Source organism: Mauremys mutica, chromosome 12, assembly GCF_020497125.1.
Source record: "Mauremys mutica isolate MM-2020 ecotype Southern chromosome 12, ASM2049712v1, whole genome shotgun sequence".
Classification (NCBI taxonomy): Eukaryota; Metazoa; Chordata; order Testudines; family Geoemydidae; genus Mauremys; species Mauremys mutica.
This window is the reverse complement of record NC_059083.1, coordinates 46,415,742-46,436,829: the sequence shown is the minus strand read 5'-3', so window position 1 is coordinate 46,436,829 and position 21,088 is coordinate 46,415,742. Positions and strand designations below refer to the sequence as shown.

The following is a 21,088-nucleotide window of genomic DNA, read 5'->3' as shown; positions in this document are numbered from 1 at the left end:
GATGGGGATCTAGTAAAGAGGGTTAGGACAGAGGAGCAGGTGTGGGGGTGCTGGGGGCTCTACACTGGCAGAGAAGCAGGGTGTGATGTACTCGCAGAGGAGGAGAGGGGGTATCAGGAGGGTTGCAGGAGGAGGCGGGCGTGGCGATGTTGGAGAGGGGTGAGTTGTGGGAAGCAGCAGAGTCTGGGAGATTTCTCCTTTGCTTCTCTGCTAGGAGCAAGAAGAAAAGGGAGCTGGGGAAAGTCACAGCGGGGGAGGGTGTTAGATGAGTCTCTGCAAGCCCTATGGGGAGCCGCTTTCCATACAAGGAATAGGAGGAACTCCCAAAGTCAGCATCTGATCTCCCGAGCTTGGGAGGGAGTGGGGGGCAAATGGTGCCTAGCCCCAGCCCGCAGCCAGCCACATGCTAGAAAGCCCTGCACAAGGCAGCCTTGTAGGCCAGGCTCCAAACTGGTCCGGGTTTGCTCCGCAACGCACTTTGTGTTTTGTTTTATTGACTGGCCCTGTGCTGGAGCCGAGGCAGCCTGGGAACTGGAACGCAGAATCAAGCGAGACTCCGGCTCGCCGCCTGGTTCGAAAGCCTCTCCAGGCTTGTCGCTAGCGGCCCCCTGGGCATGAGCGGCTGGGTCTCTGCACCTCCCGGGTGGCCCCCTGGGCATGTGTGGCTGGGTCTCTGCACCTCTCGGGCGGCCCCCGGGTCTGATTCTCCCAGGCAGCCCCTGGAGCCGAGCGTGGGCTGTGGCGGCAGCGATACGGGCTCCTGGAGTGTGTGAGGAGCCGGGGAGGGAGGGAAGCAGGGCCCGGGATGCAGGGAGGATGGAGGGGTCCTGCTGCTCTGCTCTGAGTCTCCCCAGGGTGGCGCCGCATTTCCCCTCTGGAGTGGGCTGTGCAGGGCGCCGCCGGGCTGGACAGGGGGCACGGATCCCGGCTTGTGCACTTACAGGGCGAGTGGCTCTGGCCAGTGCTGCCTCCGGCTTTTTGCCACCACAACCAAAAAAAAAAGGGGGCGGGGGGGAAGGGGCGCGAAGTGCTGCCCCTTTGAAAGTGCCGCCCCAAGCACATGCTTGGAGGGCTGGTGCCTAGAGCCGGCCCTGCCACTTGTGAGTATCTGAGTTAAATTTAAGCCCCAATCCTGGAGGCTCCCTCCACACTGCCTGGCCGGCTTTGGGCCTTGAGAGTAGAGTTTCCCAGGTTCAGATCTGACCCCACTCCACTTCCCCCAGAGGATTTACCCAGACCAGTTACCACAGGGTAAAGCTTGTCTTCATTAGGATTTAAATGCAGGTTTAAGAATGCATTATTTTTTACCCCCGGAGTGAAGAAGAGGCTTCTGGGGGTGGGGCTGGGAGAAAGAGCTTAGTTTGATTCTTTTCCTTCATTTCAGTGTTTTTATTGCTAACTTTTGTTTGCTTCTCTTCTCTGGTTTCACTGGCATTTTTGTTTTTCTTTTGTCACTGAACCGATGATTTGAAAGGAATTTCTGATAGCCGATGGCTCTTCAATCTAGCAGAAAAAAAGACATAACAAGATCCAGTGGCCGGAAGATGAAACTGGACAAATTCAGATTAGAACTAAGATACACACCTTTAATGGTGGTGATAAGTAACTGATGGAACAACCCTCCTAGGAATATGGCAGATTCTCCATGCTTTGAGGCCTTTAAATCAGGCTGGACTAGCTTTCTAAAATGTATGGTCATAAGAACGGACATACTGGGTCAGACCAATGGTCCATCTAGCCCAGTATTCTGTCTTCTGACAGTGGCCAGTGCCAGGTGCTTCAGAGGGAATGAACAGAACAGAAGAATTATTGAGAGATTCATCCCCTATCATCCAGTCCCAACATCTGGCAGTCAGAGGCTTAGGGAAACCCAGAGCATGGACTTGCATCCCTGACTATCTTGGCTAATAGCTATTGACGGACCTATTCATTAGCTCAGCCACAAGGTATGGGCTTGATGCAGAAATCACTAGGTAAATTGTACTGATCTATGTTATGCGGGTCAGACTAGATTATCATAATCATCCCTTCTGGGCCTAAAATCTATTAATAATGGCAAAAAATTACTATTCTCCCTTTTAAAAAAAGGACAAAAAAACTTCAAGTGTAGCCTGTGGATTACATATCAGTGAAATGTGGGATCTTTGAGAAGTCTGCAGTCTTCCGTAAGCTCATCATGATCCAAAAAATGGCTGACAGAGGGTTCACACAGACTCCATTTTTAACGTATAAGCCAACTAACCGATTTGTTTGTAAATTCTCAGAACGTGCACTCTCTATTTGAAGAATAAATGTTTCAGTCTTGGGGAGGATATGCTAAGCTCTCTAGTTTATTATGTGCCTTTATCTTGGTAGCATATGAGCATCTGACCCAGCCAGGCTTGCACATTTAGATGCAGCATATCACTGAGAAAGAGCAAGGGGCTGGTGTAGTTCCCATTCAGTGGAACTCATCTCAGTGGTTACAAAGATGCCGGCAAAAAAAGCATTCCCAATTTATAAAAGGGATTGGAGAGCTCCTGTACCTCTCTCTCTCTCTCTCTCTCCCTGCCCCCACACACACACCTGGGGTCGGGATGGATCATAAAAATGTCAAATCCGTTTCCTTAATAAATAAATGAAATCCTGAAATAAAGTGACCCAAAGAAGAGCTCTATGCAAAATCCAAAGCTTGTCTCTCTCACCAACAGAAGTTGGTCCAATGAAAGATATCCCCGCCCTGCCTTGTCTCTGTCTATAGAACCATGTGAAATACTCTTCAGATAGGGAGATAAATAATTTTCTCCACCATCTTCAGGTTGCCACTCCAGTCCCACCATCTCCTCTCCCCTCTCAATGGGGTCCCCAACCACAATCCCATTGCTCAGAGAAATGTGCGTTAGGGGCAGAGCTCGGCCCTGGGGAAGGAGGGGACCTTTTCTTGCACTCCCCAGCAGCCTCATCCCAACTGGGTACTCTGAAACCTAATGATGGCATTGTTAATTATTTCACCCAACAGAAAAACGACAAACAAATCAATAACACACACACCCAGCCCCAAAAGAGCCTTTTTGAGCTATTGAGACACTTTAACACAGTCAATTTTGTGAATCCTGAAAAGGTCAAACCCATTTCCTTAAAAAAACTAAAACTTCAAACTTGGAAATGATTTGTTTTCTCCCTTCTCTTCAGGTTCCCCCCCTTTGGCCTTCTCTCCTCCCTTCCCTATCTCCCTCCACCTCCAATTGCTCTGAGAAATATGGACTCCCCCATGGAGTTCAGTGGGTTTTTAACTCAAACATAAAGATTAGTGTGGTTAGATGTTCGGCCGCATGTGTGTGTACTCCCTGTGTACTGCCCCAGCTCTGCGCAGACAGCCGGCACAGCAGACCTCAAGCGAACCGCCCAATGACCACAAGATCCATGAAGGGATGAAGGCACCAGGCCAGGTTTATTGTCGACAAAGCACGGTAATGGCACCTGGCAGACTTTACAAAGATACAAAGACATGTACGCCCGTGACAATGGATGTAGTTCAGTGAATGGCGGGACTTTCCATTCCCCCTCAGCTGGACCAAGACACTCTCTCAGAGATGCACCTTTATACCCTGATACAAACCAATTACGTACTGCCCCTCTGACATAGTTAGTTATTGCTCCCTGACGTAGCTAGTTATTACCCATTTCCTTGTGCATACTGGTTTGACTAAAACATCTTTATTTATTACACTGTCATCCTGACCTTATCTTTTAGGAGGGGTCAGTGTGTTCCTGTCATCCTTGGGGAATGTTTTGGTACCATCCTTGATATTGGGGGTGTTCTGGTACCACTCCTCTGGAATGTGTTTGGGTGAGTGCTCTGCACCTAGCACTTATATCTTAGGGGCCTGATATTTGCTCACAGCCTGACTTTTGCTAACTTTGCTTTATATCAGCAAAGCTTGCCCACTACTTTAGCTCAGGCCTCCTACCAGGGCTTATATCTTAGGTTCTCTTCCTACTAAATTCGGCATTGTCAATGCTTTCACTGCTGATCTTTTTCACCAAGACCTCCAGCTACGCCAAACAGCCTCTCATCCCACCCCAGATGCCACTGGCCCAGATGCTCAAAAGTATTTAGGTGTGGAACTCCCATTGAAATAGACTCCTATATAACTTTAAGGTCCTGTGCCAAAATCACCAAATGTCCCCCATCCAGAAACTAAAACCTCCAGCCCCCCCTTAAAAAAATCTCTCCTGTAGCTATGCATTCTCAGCACAAAGATGTTGGGATATTGGAAACTGATCACCTGGGAATAGTGTAAAATAAATGCAATACAATATCTTGCTGCACTAATTGCACCATTTAAATCTATTTTAAAACGCCCTTTAAAATGGTCTCTGACGTTGCTGCAGATGTTGCAATCTCCCCTAGAGGTTGCAGAATCACAGGTGGCTACAGGCAGCATTTCTTATTCTCTGACCTTGCAAAATCCCTGGGCCTCCAGAATCATAAAGAATTGACAGACAAATGCCATTTGCTTCGCCTTCATGTCCATCTCTCTGCCATTTTGACTGGCCAGAAATACGCTCTAGCCTCAGTGTCGTGGAGTCACATGTTAGAGAAACGTATTTTATGGTAGTCACATGCATAGGCTCCAACTTTTATTTTTCCCCGGGGGTGTTCCATCCCCACTCTGCCCTGAGGCCCCACCCCCACTCTGCCCCTTCCCCCAAGGCCCCACCCTTGCTCTGCCTCTTCCCACCCCCGATCCACCCACTCCCCAAAGCCCCCGCCTGCCCACCACTCGCTGTTCTCCGCCCTCCCCCCAACATCTCCCCGAGCTGCCAAACAGCTGTTTGTTGGCACCGCCATCAGCTGTTTAGCAGCGCCCCCAATTAGCTGATATGGGGCACTGCCAAACAGCTGATTGGCTGCGCCACTGAACAGCTGTGGCTGATGGGTGCTGAGCACCCACTGTTTTTTTTCCAGGAGCACTCCATCCCCGCAGCACCCGTGGAGTCAGCACCTATGGTCACATGGGACCATTCCCCTTTGCCCCTATCTCAGGGACACAGCCGGAGTGGGGATCCCGCCAAGAAGAAAGGGAAGAGTCTCTCCCCGGTGAAAGAGGCTGGTGGGAACATGAAGATCAGGAACTTGTTGTCAACATCAAAAAATGCCACCCGCCCCCCTTCATAGTCCAGAGACACCCGGATTCTCCTGGGGATCGTAGGCAGGGGCAGAATGGTCTCACCGGAGGTGTAAGCCCGGTACTGACCGCCCCAGTGACCCACAGCCCAGATCTCCTGCTCAGGGTAATTGCTCATCCGTCCCTTCCTCCTCACAGACTCCCTGGCCACCCCCACCGACCAGATTCCCCCAACGCCCACCTCCACCTCCCAGTAGTGTCTGCCTGAGGTGAACCCCTCACGGCCCAGCACAGAGAGAACGGAATTGAATCGCTCGGGATTGTCGGGCAGATCCTGCTGCTCGTGTCCCCGTCTCACGCCTTTCCCATCCGCAGACAGGACGAGCTGGGGGTGAGCTGTGTCTGGATCCAGAGTCACATTCGCTGGGGAGAGAGAATCAGAGCGTTAGGGGCAGAGCTCGGCCCTGGGGAAGGAGGGGACCTTTTCTTGCACTCCCCAGCAGCCCCATCCCACCTGGGTCGCTCCCTGATTTTCTGCCTCTCTGTCCTGGCTCTCTGTCCTCTCCCAGGCTCTAGGGGTGCTGCTATATCTGCTGCTGTGACTGCTTCTCTCTGCCTCCTCCCCTGCTGTGTCTCCCTGTGGGGGCTGCCCCACTGCCAGCAGCAGGGACAGAGCAGGGGAGGCAGCAGAGCCTGGGAGCCACCAGCTGTGCCTGTTAGGGAGAGACGCCCCGTCCCCCACTAGCAAAAGGAAGGAGGCACAACCCTGGGGAACAGCACCCAGCCCACTGCGGAATGGAAGAGAAATAAGGGACTCCGACCGCTGGAGAGCTGCCTCCCAGCCCAGCTGGATGAGGGGAGAAGACGGCAGGCGGTGGTGTAGCCCATAGGGCAAGCCTGCCCATATTCACTGTCTTGCCTTCACTATATTTAGCTGCTTTCATTATATTCAGCTGTAATGCAAGAAACCTACAGGCCCGTGTACCGTAAATCTGGGGTTCTCAAACTCCATTGCACTGCGACCCTGTTCTGACAACAAAAATTACGTATGACACCAAGAGGAGGATCTGAAGCCTGAGCCCGTCCGAGCCCTGCTGCCCTGGCCCTCCATACCATTTCACAACCCCAGTGTGGCCCTCGGGCCAAAAAGTTTGCCCGCCCCTGGCCTAACAGTTACATTTAGATGTTGGGAACTAAGGAGAGCTTGCTCAGTGGTACGAGTTACAATGTTCCAGTCAGTGCTACCACAAGGAACATAAGAAGGAATAACCGCGAATCCGCTGGAGCAAGGGGTGACGGTATGATCATGAGCTGAAATGGCTGTTACATGTTAACCCAGCGTTTCTCAAACTGGGGGTCCGCATGGGTACTCCAGGGGGTCTGCCGGCCCCACTGATCAACTCCTCCCCCTCCCTTCCTCAACTCTTCCCCCTCCCTCCCAGTGCCTCCTACACGCCGGGGAACAGGTGCTCAGCGGCATGCAGGAGGCACTGGGAGGGAGGGTGAGGAGCAAGGAAGGGCCGCGCTCAGGGGAGGAGGTGGAGAGGAGGAGGGGCAGGGGTGAAGCAGGGGTGGGAAGAGATGGAGCAGTGGTGGGGCCTTGGAGGAAGGAGTGGAGTGGGGTGGGGCCTGGGGCAGAGCAGGGGGCTTAGGGGTCCGCAAAAATTTGTAAATCAAAATGGGGTCCTCGGGTTGCTAAAGTTCGAGAACCGCTGTGTTAGCCTATAGATGCCAGAGACGGGGCTGGTCCTGTTGTCTCTTATGACCAGGTCCTCAACCAAGGCTGAGTATGCAATTCTGGGAGCTTATGCGTCGAGTGATACCATAGATAACCCCAGTCCTGCATGATCTCTGCCTTGTTATGTGGCTTGGGTCTTTTCTAGCTTTCTCCATTATTTTCATAAAGGTATCTAAGGTTTTACTTTGCCCTCAGGGTACGTGTCCTTGTCATCCAACCTGAGACTCCCCACAAGACATCGAGCTCCGTAGTGTTAGGTCTGATTCTGGGGGAAGACCCTTATCACACGCCGATCGATTGGCTGCCAATCCAAACATGATTAACCTTCCCAAGGGTCAGGCAACAGCGGAGAAGTCTTAAAGAGCCAGGGTGAAGGGAGGATCATAAATGGAGACCTCCGCAGTCCAGTGGGAAGAGAAAATGGGAGATCCAGGCAATTGAGGGAGAGAAGCAAGTGCCCCGGGAGGACACTGGGGGAGGATCAAGCCAACAACACTGAGTCCCATTGAGTCAGTGGAGATGCACTGCTGGCCCCCGTCTCACTTCCATGCCGCGCTTGTCATGTGGGAACAGCAGTTAAGGGGTTAATATTGTAGGCTGTTTAAGCCCCCTTCCCTTTTCCTGTTCCCCTCTCTCCCTCTGTTGGCAGGAGGCTGTTTTGTTTGATCTCAGAGGCTCTTCTGCCATTCAAGCCGGAGCTACAAATGCAAACCAGGAAATATCCCTGTAAAAACTCACCCTTTCTTCCTATGGTGTCCACTCCCCACGCTAGAGATCTCCCTGCCCCGGTCTGTAGTGCCAGAGCCAGGGTGTCTAGAGAGGAGAGATGTCATGCAGTCAGCGTTATGCCCGGCTTTCCACTCTGAATTAAATAAGTCCGCTTAATGAGGGAAGGGAAACAGAGAGAGGGAAAAGGGCAGAGATATGGAGAGAAAAAACTTTAGTCAAGCCAGACGTACCTTAAACAGAATGAAGAATATTCCAGGAGGATTTTTATGTGACTATATCACTTGTTTCCTTGAAGGATCTCAGAACATCAGTACATTCCTAGACTGAACATTAGAGAACCCAGTGCAGACTGCAGTTCTCATCGTCTGTTGGCCTGACCCACCAAGCTTTGATCAGCCCCACTAGACACAGTTGCTCCCTAGTGGTGAGGGGCTGGGCTGACCTAAGTTGGGAGACTTGGTGTAAATCATCACTTGCTAGGTGAACTAACGGGAGAGCTTGGCAGGGAGCCGAGAGAGGGCATGCGAGAAGCTTTCCTTCTCCGTGCGGGTTTCAAGATGGCCAGCACTAGAACAGCAGCGGTGACCTACCATGGATGCGCCATGTTTTCTTTCCTGCCGGAAGCCAGAAGGGACTTCCTGTGCATGAAGTGCAAGGGAATGGCTGTGCTGGAGAAATAGAACACCGTGATTTTGGAGATGGGGAAAGTGAGGCACAGAGAACTGAATTGATTTTTCCAGGGTTGCTCACCGAATTGGTGGAGGAGCTAGAACAAAACCCAGGTCTCCTGACTCCCAGCTCTATCTCCTTGATCTGTTCCCTCTTTTTCTCTGTTATTAAACCATTGTTTACTGGATCTCTTTCTCTGTTCATTCATAAGGAGGGCCCAACCAAATTCATGTCCATTTTGGTCAATTACACAGTCATGGGATTTTAAAAATCATAAATTTCATTATTTCAGCTAATTAAATCTGAAATGTCACGGTGTTGTAATTGTAGGGGTCCTGACCCAAAAAGGAGTTGTGGGGGAGGTCACAAGGTTATTGTAGGGGCGATTGCAGTACTGCTGCCCTTACTTCTGTGCTGCTGCTATTGGCAGCGGCGCTGCCTTCAGAGCTGGGCAGCTGAAGAGCGGTGGCTGCTGGCTGGGAACCCAGCTCTGAAAGCAGCATCACCGCCAGCAGCAATGCAGAAGTAAGGATGGCACAGTATGGTATTGCCACCCTTACTTCTCCACTGCTGCCTTCAGAGCTGGGCCCTCAGTCAGCAGCCGCCACTCTCCGGCCGCTCAGCTCTGAAGGCAGCAATGCAGAAGTAAGGGTGGCAATACCGCAACCCCCCTAAAATAAACCTTGCAACCCCCCTGCAACTCGCTTTGGATCAAGACCCACAATTTGAGAAACACTGGTCTCCCCCATGAAATCTATATAGTATAGGGCAAAAGCACACAAAAGACCTGATTTCATAGGGGGAGACCAGATTTCACAGTCCATGATGCATTTTTCATGGCCATGAATTTGATAGGGCCTATTCATAAGCAGGATTCAGCCCCTTTTGGATCTGGCACTGCTCCCTTCACCTGGATCCCAAATTTCTCATGATGTAGGAAAAACAAGTAAATAAAACATTGAACCATATTCATGTTATTTCATTTCTGAATCCTCACTGGAAACTTCTTTAGTCCTGGACAGTTCCCACCGCCCCGTCCAATGGACCTCTACTGTACTTTTGCTGGGTTTTACATTGGCTGCTAAGTGGCCAGAGCCCATCCCCTCTTACAGTGACAGAGACACATCTCGATTCTCTGCCTGGCTCCCGTTTTGGTACCTTTGAATTTCCTCAGGGTCTCCTTTAAAGCAATAGTTTTTTGAGAGAAATCACTTAGTCTCTTTTCCAGCTCAAGAGAAATCCCCGTGGGCTGCTGGAACATCTCGCACCTGGAGAGAGAAAACTCTCTGAAGTTAATTGTATTAATTACATTAATTACTCCTTATTATGTATTACTTAATTGCCTTTTAATATGAAGCTCGTGCCAGTCAATGCTGCTGTACTGGGGGCCATGGAGAATGAATTCCTCTGTGTGTCCTACCCTCACAGAAGGTGACACCGAGGCACTAGCTGTGCATGCTTCCCCCACAGTTACAATCCATCCTTAGGCTACAGAGACTATTAGGCCCAGATCCTCAAAGGGATTTAGGCACCTGAGTCCCAGATTTAAGAGGCATTGCAACCCCCTTCATCTGCCACCTAACCCTGTAGGTGCCTAAGCTCACTCAACATCTACCTTTTAGCCACAACGCACAGTCAACCTGTGGAACTCTTTGCCGAAAGATGTTGTGAAGGCCAAGACTATAACAGGGTTTGAAAAAGAACTAGATACATTCATGGAGGATAGGTCCATCAATGGCTATTAGCCTGGCTGACAGAGATGGTGTCCCTAGCCTCTGTTTGCCAGAAGCTGGGAATGGGCGACAGGGGATGGATCACTTGATGATTCCCTGTTCTGTTCATTCCCTCTGGGGCGCCTGGCATTGGACACTGTTGGGAGACAGGATTCTGGGCTAGATGGGCCTTTGGTCTGAGCCCATGTGGCCATTCTTATGTTCTAAAAATGCCCTAGGTGCCTATGTTTCTGCCTCTGGGCACAGGTACTGTTACCTCCCAGTAGGCGTCTCCTGCCTATGCTGCAGTGCAATCCTCAAACCGGGGAGGTGTCCCCCCACCTATCTTGCCTGTAGAGGTGCTGAGACAAGCCTAACGGCACACAAAATGGGTAACCTCTGGGGTACGGGATGTTCTGCTGTGGGTCTCGCAGTCTCTCCTGTCCAGGTCATTCAGACAGAGAATGACTTGCTAGTCCCAGGAGGTGGAAAACCTATCGTCAAATCTCATCATTGCAATGCCTTAGAAGATCCGGGCCTATGTGTATGGGTAGGAAGGAAGTTGCATCATGGCCATTTTGGTCGATATCCTCCCTGCTCTGATGGCCAGGATGTTCCCATGTTGCAAGTGGTTTTTGCATTGTAGACCTCAAGCCCAAAAGCAACTGGAGTCAGACCAGTCCCTCCCCAGACACAGCTCACTCCACACAAAGGGTTCATCTGCACGGTTCTTTCAGCGGCGTATAGAGTGCATACATGGGGAGGCCCCCTTAGCATGGGTGTAAAGAGCTGTGCAGACCATGATGCACGGCTTAGGTGAGTAAAGACACTCCCGAAGGGTGAGGGTGTACACGAGAACATACCCCACATGCTCTCTGCTCACCCAAGCCATGCCTCCCCGTCCACTCAGCGCTGTTTTCAGCAGAGTAGCATCCCGCTGACTGCCTGCAGCTGGAGCCTTTCCCCGCTGCAGGAAAAAAGACTCCAGAAGTGGGGTAAGGCTCCGGCAATGGGAGAGGCAGCAGTTTCTCATTGTGTTGTGTAGCTACACACCCTATATGCCACCACCAGTGGTGTGTAGTGTAGACGTAGCCAAAAAAAGAGTCAGCGGTGCTGGATTGTAACCAGTGCCCTAGAGATGAAAGGCCTCTTATTCCATCCCCAGCATCCTGACACAGCCAGTGCCTTAGAGGTGGAAGCAGTGCTTAATTTATGCCAGGGCTTGCCAGGGCTCAGTGTTGGCACCTCTAGGCTTGGCAGTTCCTAGCCCCGGCACCTTTAGGTTGGCAGTTCATAGCCCGAGCATCTCTAGGCCTGGAAGTTCATAGTCCCGGCACCTCTGGGCCTGGCAGTTCACAGCCCCGGCACCTCTGGGCTTGGAATTTCATAACCCTGGCCCCTCTGGGCCTGGCAGTTCAGTCCCAGCTCCTCTGGGCCTGACAGTTCAGAGCCCCGGCACCTCTGGGCCTGGCAGTTCACAGTCCCAGCACCTCTGGGCCTGGCAGTTCATAGCCCCGGGCCCCCGGCACCTCTGGGCCTGGCAGTTCACAGCCCCGGCACCTCTGGGCCTGGCAGTTCATAGCCCCGGCGCCTCTGGGCCTGGCAGTTCACAGTCCCGGCATCTCTGGGCCTGGCAGTTCATATCCCTGGCATCTCTGGGCCTGGCAGTTCACAGTCCCGGCATCTCTGGGCCTGGCAGTTCATAGCCCCGGCACCTCTGGGCCTGGCAGTTCATAGCCCCGGGCCCCCGGCACCTCTGGGCCTGGCAGTTCACAGTCCCGGCATCTCTGGGCCTGGCAGTTCATATCCCTGGCATCTCTAGGCCTGGCAGTTCACAGCCCCAGCACCTCTGTGCTTGACACATCAGTTATGAAAGTAAAATATATGGCTCCTCATTGCCTGAGCCAGGGCACTTCTTTCATTACAAAGTAAGCCCTGGGTGGAACATATTTAAAACCACTTAATTAAACTTAACATTGGGAGAGTTGTGATTGTGCCCCCTACACCTTGCTGCTGGGCCCTGGGGTTTTAACATGACAAGAGAATGAAAGGCGAGGGGGAGTGAGACGGAGCCATGTACCTGCTCAAGGTGATCCTGATGTCCTAGAGGGAGAGAAAGAGAGAAAGGAAGTTGATTGCACATGTGAAATGCCAAAGATCCCGCCTGCGGGAAATGAGCTTTCACCCATCAAGTTCCATAGGTTAAAGTCACAACCTATTTCTACATATTTATTAAAGCATTTGGATCACGGAGTTGGATTTTCCAAAACGGCCCCTAAATCTTCCCCTGGGGTTAGGCGGCACGTTCTATTGGGGACAGAGAAACAATCCAGGGTGTTTTCAAAAGGCAAATGCTAATCAGGAAGATTAACATTTCCCACTCCAATCTCCCCCTCCATCGCCACAGCAGATTCCTGGGTTTGGCACATGTTATGTTACCTTAGCAAAATGTTTAGCCTCCTACTTTGGAGGCTGGGTTATGGGGTTCATTTGCTGGCTCTGCTGCAGCCTCTCTCTGTGCTTGGCACATTGGGGCCTCTGGAGGCTACTGCAATACAAACAATACTTTAAATATTTATGGGCTCATTTTGGATTTGAACTTCCGTAGGACACTAGCTGGGTGCAGCGCTCCGGCAAGCAAAGTTGCCACGGGGCTCTGACGCATTCTGCATACACAAGGCAGCCGTAGGCAGCATCTCAGAGAACTGGGAGAGCAGATTCCACATCAGAGAGAATTTTGGGGGTAATTTTGGCATCATCCCCTGTGAAAATAGTGCAGGATACTGTGCAGAGGCAACTGGGGTGTCTCTAACAGAAGTGGGGAAAGGCTGTGGCCAGGGCCGGTGCAAGGATGTTTCGCGCCCTAGGCGAAACTTCCACCTTGTGCCCTCCCCCGTCCCCGAGCCCTGTGGCGGTTCCCTGCCCCCTCCCCCGCCCTGAGGCGCACCCCCTCCCGTGGCAGCTCCCCCCCCTCCATCCTGAGGCACCCCCCCTGCGGCAGCTCCCCACCCCCCCTCCGCCCTGACGTGCCCCCCCCGCCATGGCAGCTCCCCCCCCCTCCGCCCCGGCCCAGGGAGCCGTGCGGCAGCTGCCCGCCCCAGCTCACCCCTGTTCTGCCTCCTCCCCGAGCACACCGTGGCTGCTTCACTTCTCCCGCCTCCCAGGCTTGCGTCGCCTAAGCTGATTTGCGCCGCAAGCCTGGGAGGCGGGAGAAGTGAAGCAGCCACGGCGTGCTCGGGGAGGAGGCAGAGCAGGGGTGACCTGGGGCGGGGAGTTCCTGTGTGTGCTGCCCCCCCCTTACTTGCTGCAGGCGGTGCTCCCTGCACCCCCCTGCCCCAGCTCCCTCCGCCTAAATGCTGGCGGCGACCGCGGCGGCCGGATCTTCAGCCGCCCCGGTCACCGCTGAAGAAAATGCCGCCCCCCAAATCCTAGTGCCTGCGGTCACCTAATAGGTTGCACCGGCCACCCTGGCTCTGGCAATGGGAGAGGCAGTGGGGAAAGGCTCCTGCAGCTGCCCACTGCTGGAGCCTACCTCCACAGAAAGGAAATTCACCTCCAGGAAATCACTCGCTGGCTGCTGGCACTTCCCCTCCAGCTCACTGATCAGGCTATTAAGATGGGAAATGTCCATGGGAAATCTGGTGACCATTTCCTTTTGCCACTTCATAATCCTGTCCAACTCTTCCAGCCGGGCCAGCAGAAGGCACTCTTGTTCCTCCAGAAACTGGCGGAGCTGCTGAAATTCAAACCCAATTCTCTGCCTCTCCTTTTTGATCTTTTCCTGTAACAGACAGATAGAAATGGGGAATGGGCAGGTAAAGACCCGGCAGAGAGATCAGGGGTATTTCATACAGCCATGTGTCTGCCACAGGGAAATTTCTCACTACCCCAAAAAGTCATTTTAAGACTTTTTTTGAGACAAACGTCCTATGGATGAGAGAGACATCTTCCTAAAGCTTCCTTAGTCAGTCCTAATTTATGTTAATAGCGTGTGAGCTTTAGCATGGATTCATAGATTCCAAGGCCAGAAGAGACCATTGTGATCATCTAGTCCAGGGGTAGGCAACCTATGGCATACGTGCCGAAGGTGGCACGCAAGCTTATTTTCAGTGGTACTCACACTGCCTGGGTCCTGGCCACCCATCCACGGGGGCTCTGCATTTTAATTTAATTTTAAATGAAGCTTCTTAAATATTTTAAAAACCTTATTTACTTTACATACAACAATAATTTAGTTATATATTATAGACTTATAGAAAGAGACCTTCTAAAAACATTCAAATATATTACTGGTGCGCGAAACCTTAAATTCGAGTGAATAAATGAAGACTTGGCACACCACTTCTGAAAGGTTGCCGACCCCTGATCTAGTCTGACCTCCTGTGTAACACAGGCCATCGGATTTTCCGAAACATTTTCTCTTTAATTAGAGCATATCTTTTTCTTTTCTTTTTTAAATCTTGATTGAAAAATTGCCAGTGATTAAGAATCCGCCAAGACCCATGGTAATATTCCAGTGGTTAATTACCCGCACTGTTAGAAATATATGCCTTATTTCCAGTCTGAATTTGTCTAGCTTCAACTTCCAGCCAGAGGATGGTGGTATATTTTTGTCCACTAGTTTCAAAGAGCTCATTATCAAACGTTTGTTTCCCACGTAGGTGCTTGCACACCATGATCCAGTCACTTCTGAAGCCTTATTTATGTTAAGTTAAATAGATGGAGTTCCTTGCATCTATGACTAGAAGGCACGTTTTCTATTCCATTGATCACTCTCGTAGCTCTTCTCTGAACCCTCTCCAGTTTATCAACATCCTTTCTGAACTGAGGACACCAGAACTGGACATGGGATTCCAGCAGCGGTTTCTCCAGGACCAAATACACAGGTAAAATAATCTCTCTACCCCTACTCAAGAGTCCCACGGTTACGCATCCAAGGATCACATTTTGGCTACAGCGTTGCATGATTAGGTTGTTCTCATTTCACTGGCCTAGTGAACTCCAGATTCATCTAGCAGCAGAAAGGGCAGCAGGATGCAGGACTCAGGTTAACATTCTCTCTCTCTCTGGCTGTGTCTACACTGAAACCGCTACAGCGGCACAGTGGCAGCGCTGCAGCTGCACCGTGCTAGTGCGTCAGTGTAGACACTCACTGCAGCAACAGGAGTGGGTCTCCTCAGAGGCAGATCAAGGTCTCCTGGGGCCCTGGGCCAGAGCAAGTGAGGGGGCCCCGACGTCAAAACTGTGGCCCTACCCCACCTCTTCCACCTGAAGTTCCACCCCCGTTCCGCCCCTTCCACCTGCGACACCGCCCATGGCCCCACCCTGTTCCGCCCCTTCCCCTGTGGCCCCACCCTTGTTCTGACCTTTTCCCCGTGGCCCTGCCTCTGTTCCGCCCACAGTCCCGCCCCCATTCCACCCCTTCTGCCATAGCCCCACCCCTCCGCTTGCTCCTCCCCCCCACTGCGGCACCGAGACTGGGGAAGCTCTGCACCGAGGTCGTGGTGGGGAGTGAGAGCTCCTCCTGCCCTGGGGCAGTGGCAGGGGGAGATTTTTCCAGCCTGTTGGCCCGTGCGGTAATCCGGCACTGGTTTTCCCATTGCTGTGCTAAATCCACCTCCCTGAGAAGCAGTCGCTAGGGTGATGGAAGAATTCTTCTATTGACTTAGCACTGGCTACACCAGGGTAGGTCAGCTTAATTACGTCTTTCAGGGGCGGGGGTGTTCACATCCCTGAATGACAGCTGGGTCAAACTAACATGTTAGTGTAGACCTGGCCCATCTCTCTATCTCTCTCTCTCACACACACACACACACACACACTCTGCACTGGCAGAGACTCTTGGGCAAAGGGAGGTGCGGGAAATTAGAAGCATGACACCAACAAAAAAATCCAATGAGAAAAATCATGATATCAGCACATCAGTCATTTAAAAAACAAATACAAACTGCAGAGACAAATGCTCATGGACGCACATGAGAGAGACACCCAGAAACTTCCTATCAGGTGCTCCCAGGGACAGAGACGACTCGTGCCTGCCACTAGTGGGGGGGGCGTGTTTGGGCAGAGTGAGGGCAGCTGGCTTCCGCAGTGTTACTGAGCATGCTTAGTCCATGGGAGCATGCTCAGTACAAACCATGCAGCAAATCGGGGGGGGGGGGCACATGACCCCCTTATGTGTTGCCTCTGCATGTGGAAATGCAATCACACATGCATCACACTCAGGAGCATGTGGTCACCACAAAACACAGATACCACCCCAACACGGAAGCTGTAGAGTGAGAGACACCCTGACACACACACATTTATTGTCTCAGATAAAAAATAGTGACAAATAGTCACATCCCAGGCTCTTAAGCTTGGGCTCCACTTAAAAGTTATATCAGCATAACCACAGTGGTCAGGGGTGTGAAAAATTCACACCCCTGAGCAGCATAGTTCAGCCAACCTAAGTCCCCATGTAGCCAGCGCTAGGAAGAATTCTTCCGTCGACCTCTCAGGGAGGTGGATTACCTACGCCAATGGGAAAGCCCCTCCTGTCAGCATAAGTTGTGTCCACACTGAAACGCTACAGCTGTGCCGCGGTCGTGTTTTCAGTGTAGACAAGCCCCAAGATCTAATAGCCCATATTTTAATCCTCGTCTAGACAAGGCCAGCGATACTCACTCACAGGCAGAGATACCCATCTCTGCTTTGGGCACCTACCACATACTCCCAGCTCATCCTCTCGCCAGTCAATTTAAATCCCAGGAGTTTTTCTCTCTCTTCCTTCAGAGCCTGCAGTCGAGCCTTGACTTGCTCCTGAGAAGAGAAAAAGGGTTTGGTGGGATTTCTGTTTTGGGTGGGGGAGGAATGGATCCAATTCAGATTTCATTTAAATAAACGCTTTACCAGCTACTCTAACTCACGGGGGGAACTTTCTTAATGTCACTTGCATGTAAATTCCCTGGCTGGATGGGACCAAGTTTGCCTCCCATAATTCACTGGGGTTTTCCCCCCAGTAAGTAATGCTGGTCTGTATAATCTACACCAGGGGTAGGCAACCTATGGCAAGCGTGCCGAAGGTGGCACGCAAGCTGATTTTCAGTGGCACTCTCACTGCCCTGGTCCTGGCCACCGGTCCAGGGCCTCTGCATTTTAATTTAATTTTAAATGAAGCTTCTTAAACATTTTTAAAAACCTTATTTACTTTATATACAGCAACAGTTTAGTTATATATTATAGACTTATAGAAAAAGACCTTCTAAAAACATTAAAATGTATTACTGGCACGTGAAACCTTAAATTAGAGTCAATAAATGAAAACTCGGCACACTGCTTCTGAAAGGTTGCCGACCCCTGATCTACACAAACCAAGGGCTCTGAATACCCTGCTTAGCAGTCAGGGGGTCTGGGGAGCAAGGAGTGGGTTATTGCTTTGTTGGGTATGAAATTAATGACACCAAAGAAGAATAAAACAACTTTAGTCAACTTTATTTCAAATAGACCAGCTTCAGAAAGGGACTTGCAACATCTAAAGGGCTCATCTATGCTAGAATCCTACAGCAGCGCAGCTGTGCCAATGTTGACCAGTTGTTAAACTAGATATCCAGTGTACAAGAATTGGAGAAATGTATTACCTTATTGGGAGTGAAATAAGTGGCAAGGAGCAAGGAGTATTACTCCAGTCAGTTTTATTCACAACAGTTTTATTCACAACAGGTTCCGAGTGCATGAGGAATGTAATTTCAGGGTGAAATAGCCCTGATACTGCGACACACAGGTGCTTAATTTACTACTCTGAGTAGCCTAATTGATATGGTAATATAAATCGAAGCATGTGCATAAGGACTTATCTGGACTTGCCAGTCATTGCGGGTGTGAATTTAAAGCACAGTACATGTGTGGACACTTTTACTCCAAAACAACAGTGACATATTCCTATTCAGCTTAATCCATTTTACAGGAGCAAGGGCACTCTTGCTCCAGAATAAGAGCATTCACATACGGAGTTGATCAGGAATTTCTCCATGTAATGGACAAGCCCTAATTAGCGTTTGGAAGACTGCAACCTGCGATGCAAAGGTCGTTTAGGTCTAATTTCCAGACTATGTAACATTTTCTTTAATGTTAGGTGCACAGACCGGTAACTTAACAGCACAACCCCTTGCAGGAATGCTTGTTAGCAAATTGAATGAATGAGACGTTAGGCGCTCAGGTTCCACTAGAAAAAAAAACCCAGTTATCAGGAGCACAGATCAAAAATTAAGTGGCTAAGGCCTTGCTCCTCAAAGATTCCTAGGCTCTCAATTTCCAGTGATTTCAATGGAATCCAGAAATCTAAAGACCTCTGAAGCTCTGGGCCAAAATTCCATGCAAGAACTCTGTTGTGAGCATAAATCGATCATCAATAACACAGGAAATGAGGCGTTCAGGTTAAACTGGAAAGAAACCCAAACGTTTAGTCTAGAAATTGCCCAGAGAAGGGCCCAAATTACACTAGGATTTACTGAACTCCTGCCATTTTGATTTTGAAAAGGCAACCAACCAAAAACATAAATGAGGCCTAAATAGACACTCTGGAGAGAGAGATTCCCTACCTTGTACTTCTGGGCAGCCTCCTCGATGGGAACCGCAGCGTGAGCTCCATGCGCCCAGGACTGTCTGCAGACCAAACAGATTAATTGTTGTTCCTCCACACAGAAGAGTTTCAGAGGCTCCCTGTGTTTCTCACACACTCGCTCTGCCTCTGGCTCTGTCATTGGAGGCAACTTCAGCTGTTTCACTAGCTCCACCATGTTCGTCAGTTCCCTGTTCAGCCTGAAGTTTCTCTGCTGGGCGGTCTGTCTGCACTGGGGGCAGGAGAAGTTTGTAGCCAGTTCGCCCCAGCACTGAGTGATGCAGGCCCGGCAGAAGTTGTGCCCGCAGTGGATAGACACCGGGTCTTGGAAATACTCCAAGCAGATGGAACAAGAAGCTTCCTCTTGGAGTTTTTCCACAGTAGCCATGGCTCTCTGTGAGGACAAGTGTGACAGCAGGTTAGTTTCACATCACTCCCCTTTGAGTGCATCCTGACAGCATTTCTTCTCCTGGAGCCGGCTCATTTGCTGGGCTGGAATGAGCCCCATCTAGTTTCAGCCCCTGAGGCCCTGGAGAGCAATGTGACCCTCCCCATGCAGGGAACAATGCTACTTAATTCCCAGGTTAAAAAAAAAAAACCTCTTTGAAACCGCAATTAAGAGAATGCATCTCTCTGCTACTGAAGGGCAGAACGGTGAAATCCTGCCCCCAAATGTCAATAAATGACTGTAATGTAATCATTTATTTAAATCCAGACACAGTAAGAAAAATTATTGGTGGTTAGGAGTCAGATTTCAACTAACAGATAAAGATTATCCATCACTGGGGATTTTTAAGAGCAGGTTAGACAAACACCTGTCAGGGATGGTCTAGATAATACTTAGTTCTGCCCAGGAGCGGTGCCAGGGTTTCTGGCACCCTAGGCAGAATTCGGGAGGCGGCATTTTGTGCGCTCCCTACGGGGCGCGCAGGAGCTTCCGGTTCCACTCCCATTGCGCCGCCAAAGAAGGACTCTCTGCCGAAATGCCGCAGGCGACAGCGGCAGTCATTGAGCTGCTCAATTGCCTGCCGCTCTTTTCCGCAGCACGTTGGCAGAAGATCCTTCTTTGGCGGCGCGACGGAAGCGGAACCGGAAGCTCCTGTGCGCCCCGTGGGGAGCGCACAAAATGCAGCCCCCCGAATCCTGGCACCCTAGGCGAACGCCTAGGGTCGCCTAATGGAAGTGCCGGCCCTGGTTCTGCCATGAGGGCAGGGGACTGGACTAGATGACCTCTCGAGGTCCTTTCCAGTCCTATGATTCTATGATTACCAAGTAGGGAAGCGCTCCAAGCTAAGCGTATCTCTGTCCCTGTCCGTCTTTATTCCCTGCTGATCTCCCACCTTTGTGCCACCCAAATTGCATTTATATTATTTATTGATATTCCGAGACCTGTCTCAGTCAGGCTCAAAGTCCTCTTGTGCTGCAGGCCAGACAAACTTGTAATAAAAGTCCAGATCCTCAGGTATTTAGTCTCCATTGGAAGTCTCCATTGGTCCATACATTTCAGGACCTGGGTCAAAGCAAAAATCCTTCCTCCGTATTCATTAACATTCCCATGATTCCCGGAGCGGGGAAAGGAGTGGATGCTGCAGACAGGGCTGTATATCAGCCAAGGCAGACCGTTAAAGGCAAGACAAACTGTGCTACCAGAGCAACAAGCAATCAAAAAAATAAATAAATCAGAAACTGAAGCCTGGTCTGCACTAGGGAATTCAGTCCATATAACGACATCGCTCAGGGGATGTGAAAAATCCACACACCTGCCCCACCCCCCGAGTGACACAGGTAAACCAACCTAGCCCCCAGTGTAGACAGCACGGTGTCGATGGGAGAATTCCATAGCTACCACCCCTCTGGGAAGGTGCAGTACCTACGCCAACAACAGGAGAAGTCTTCCCGTCCGCATTGGTAGCATCTTCACTGAAGCGCTACAGCAGCACCACTGCAGCATTTTAAGTGGAGACCTGCCCTCAGTGGGAGGAGACAGGGATGGTCAGAGTTTAAGACCATCCTCGCCCTGAGGATGCTTTGGTTTAGGCTGACCAGTCAGACGATGGGTGGGGGAAGGGGATACAGGAGACAAAGCAGAGCAGGAAGTCGGTGCCCTGACGTTTAGGGCTTGGCTACACTTGAGAGTTGCAGCGCTGGGAGTTACAGCGCTGGTCGTACAGCTGTGTAGGGAAAGCGCTGGTGTGTGGCCACACTCACAGCTACCAGTGCTGCAGTGTGGCCGCATTTGCAGCGCTGTTGGGAGTGATGCATTATGGGCAGCTATCCCAGCGTTCAAGTGGCAGCAACGTGCTTTTCAAAAGAGGGGGGTGGGGTGCAGTGTGACAGGGAGCGGGGGAGAGAGAGAGAGTGGATTTTTGGAGCCGACACTGTGTATCAGCTCCCTGCCTTGCAAAATCAGAAAATTTTCCCGACCCCTTACTCTTAACTGCAAACAGCCTGCAGACCAGATAAGCAGCTGCTCCAATGGACTCCCTTTCTCCGCCCCGCCCCCGCTGTTTCTCTCGTCAAGCAAACACTC

General features: G+C 51.0%; 1 protein-coding gene across 1 annotated transcript; it reads right to left on the bottom strand.

Moving 5' to 3' along the window:
- Positions 1–4,969: 4,969 nt before the first annotated feature.
- LOC123345899 (zinc finger protein RFP-like) lies at positions 4,970–18,946 on the bottom strand. Its single transcript, XM_044982959.1, has 6 exons — positions 18,539–18,946; positions 16,665–16,760; positions 13,513–13,740; positions 12,040–12,062; positions 9,406–9,515; positions 4,970–5,534 (listed from the first exon to the last, which is right to left on the bottom strand). Exons 1-6 carry the CDS (start codon positions 18,944–18,946, stop codon positions 5,026–5,028), a joined length of 1,374 nt encoding a protein of 457 aa, XP_044838894.1. The 3' UTR covers positions 4,970–5,025.
- Between the last annotated feature and the right edge of the window lie 2,142 nt (positions 18,947–21,088).

Excerpts from the sequence above, each read along its gene's own strand:
- LOC123345899 (XM_044982959.1), bottom strand. The coding sequence starts at position 18,946 with ATGGCTACTGTGGAAAAACTCCAAGAGGAAGCTTCTTGTTCCATCTGC. Across the intron at positions 16,761-18,538 it reads AGGCTGCCCAGAAGTACAAG|GAGCAAGTCAAGGCTCGACT; the intron begins GTAGGGAATCTC and ends TTCTCTTCTCAG. Across the intron at positions 9,516-12,039 it reads ATCAGGATCACCTTGAGCAG|GTGCGAGATGTTCCAGCAGC; the intron begins GTACATGGCTCC and ends TTCTCTCTCCAG.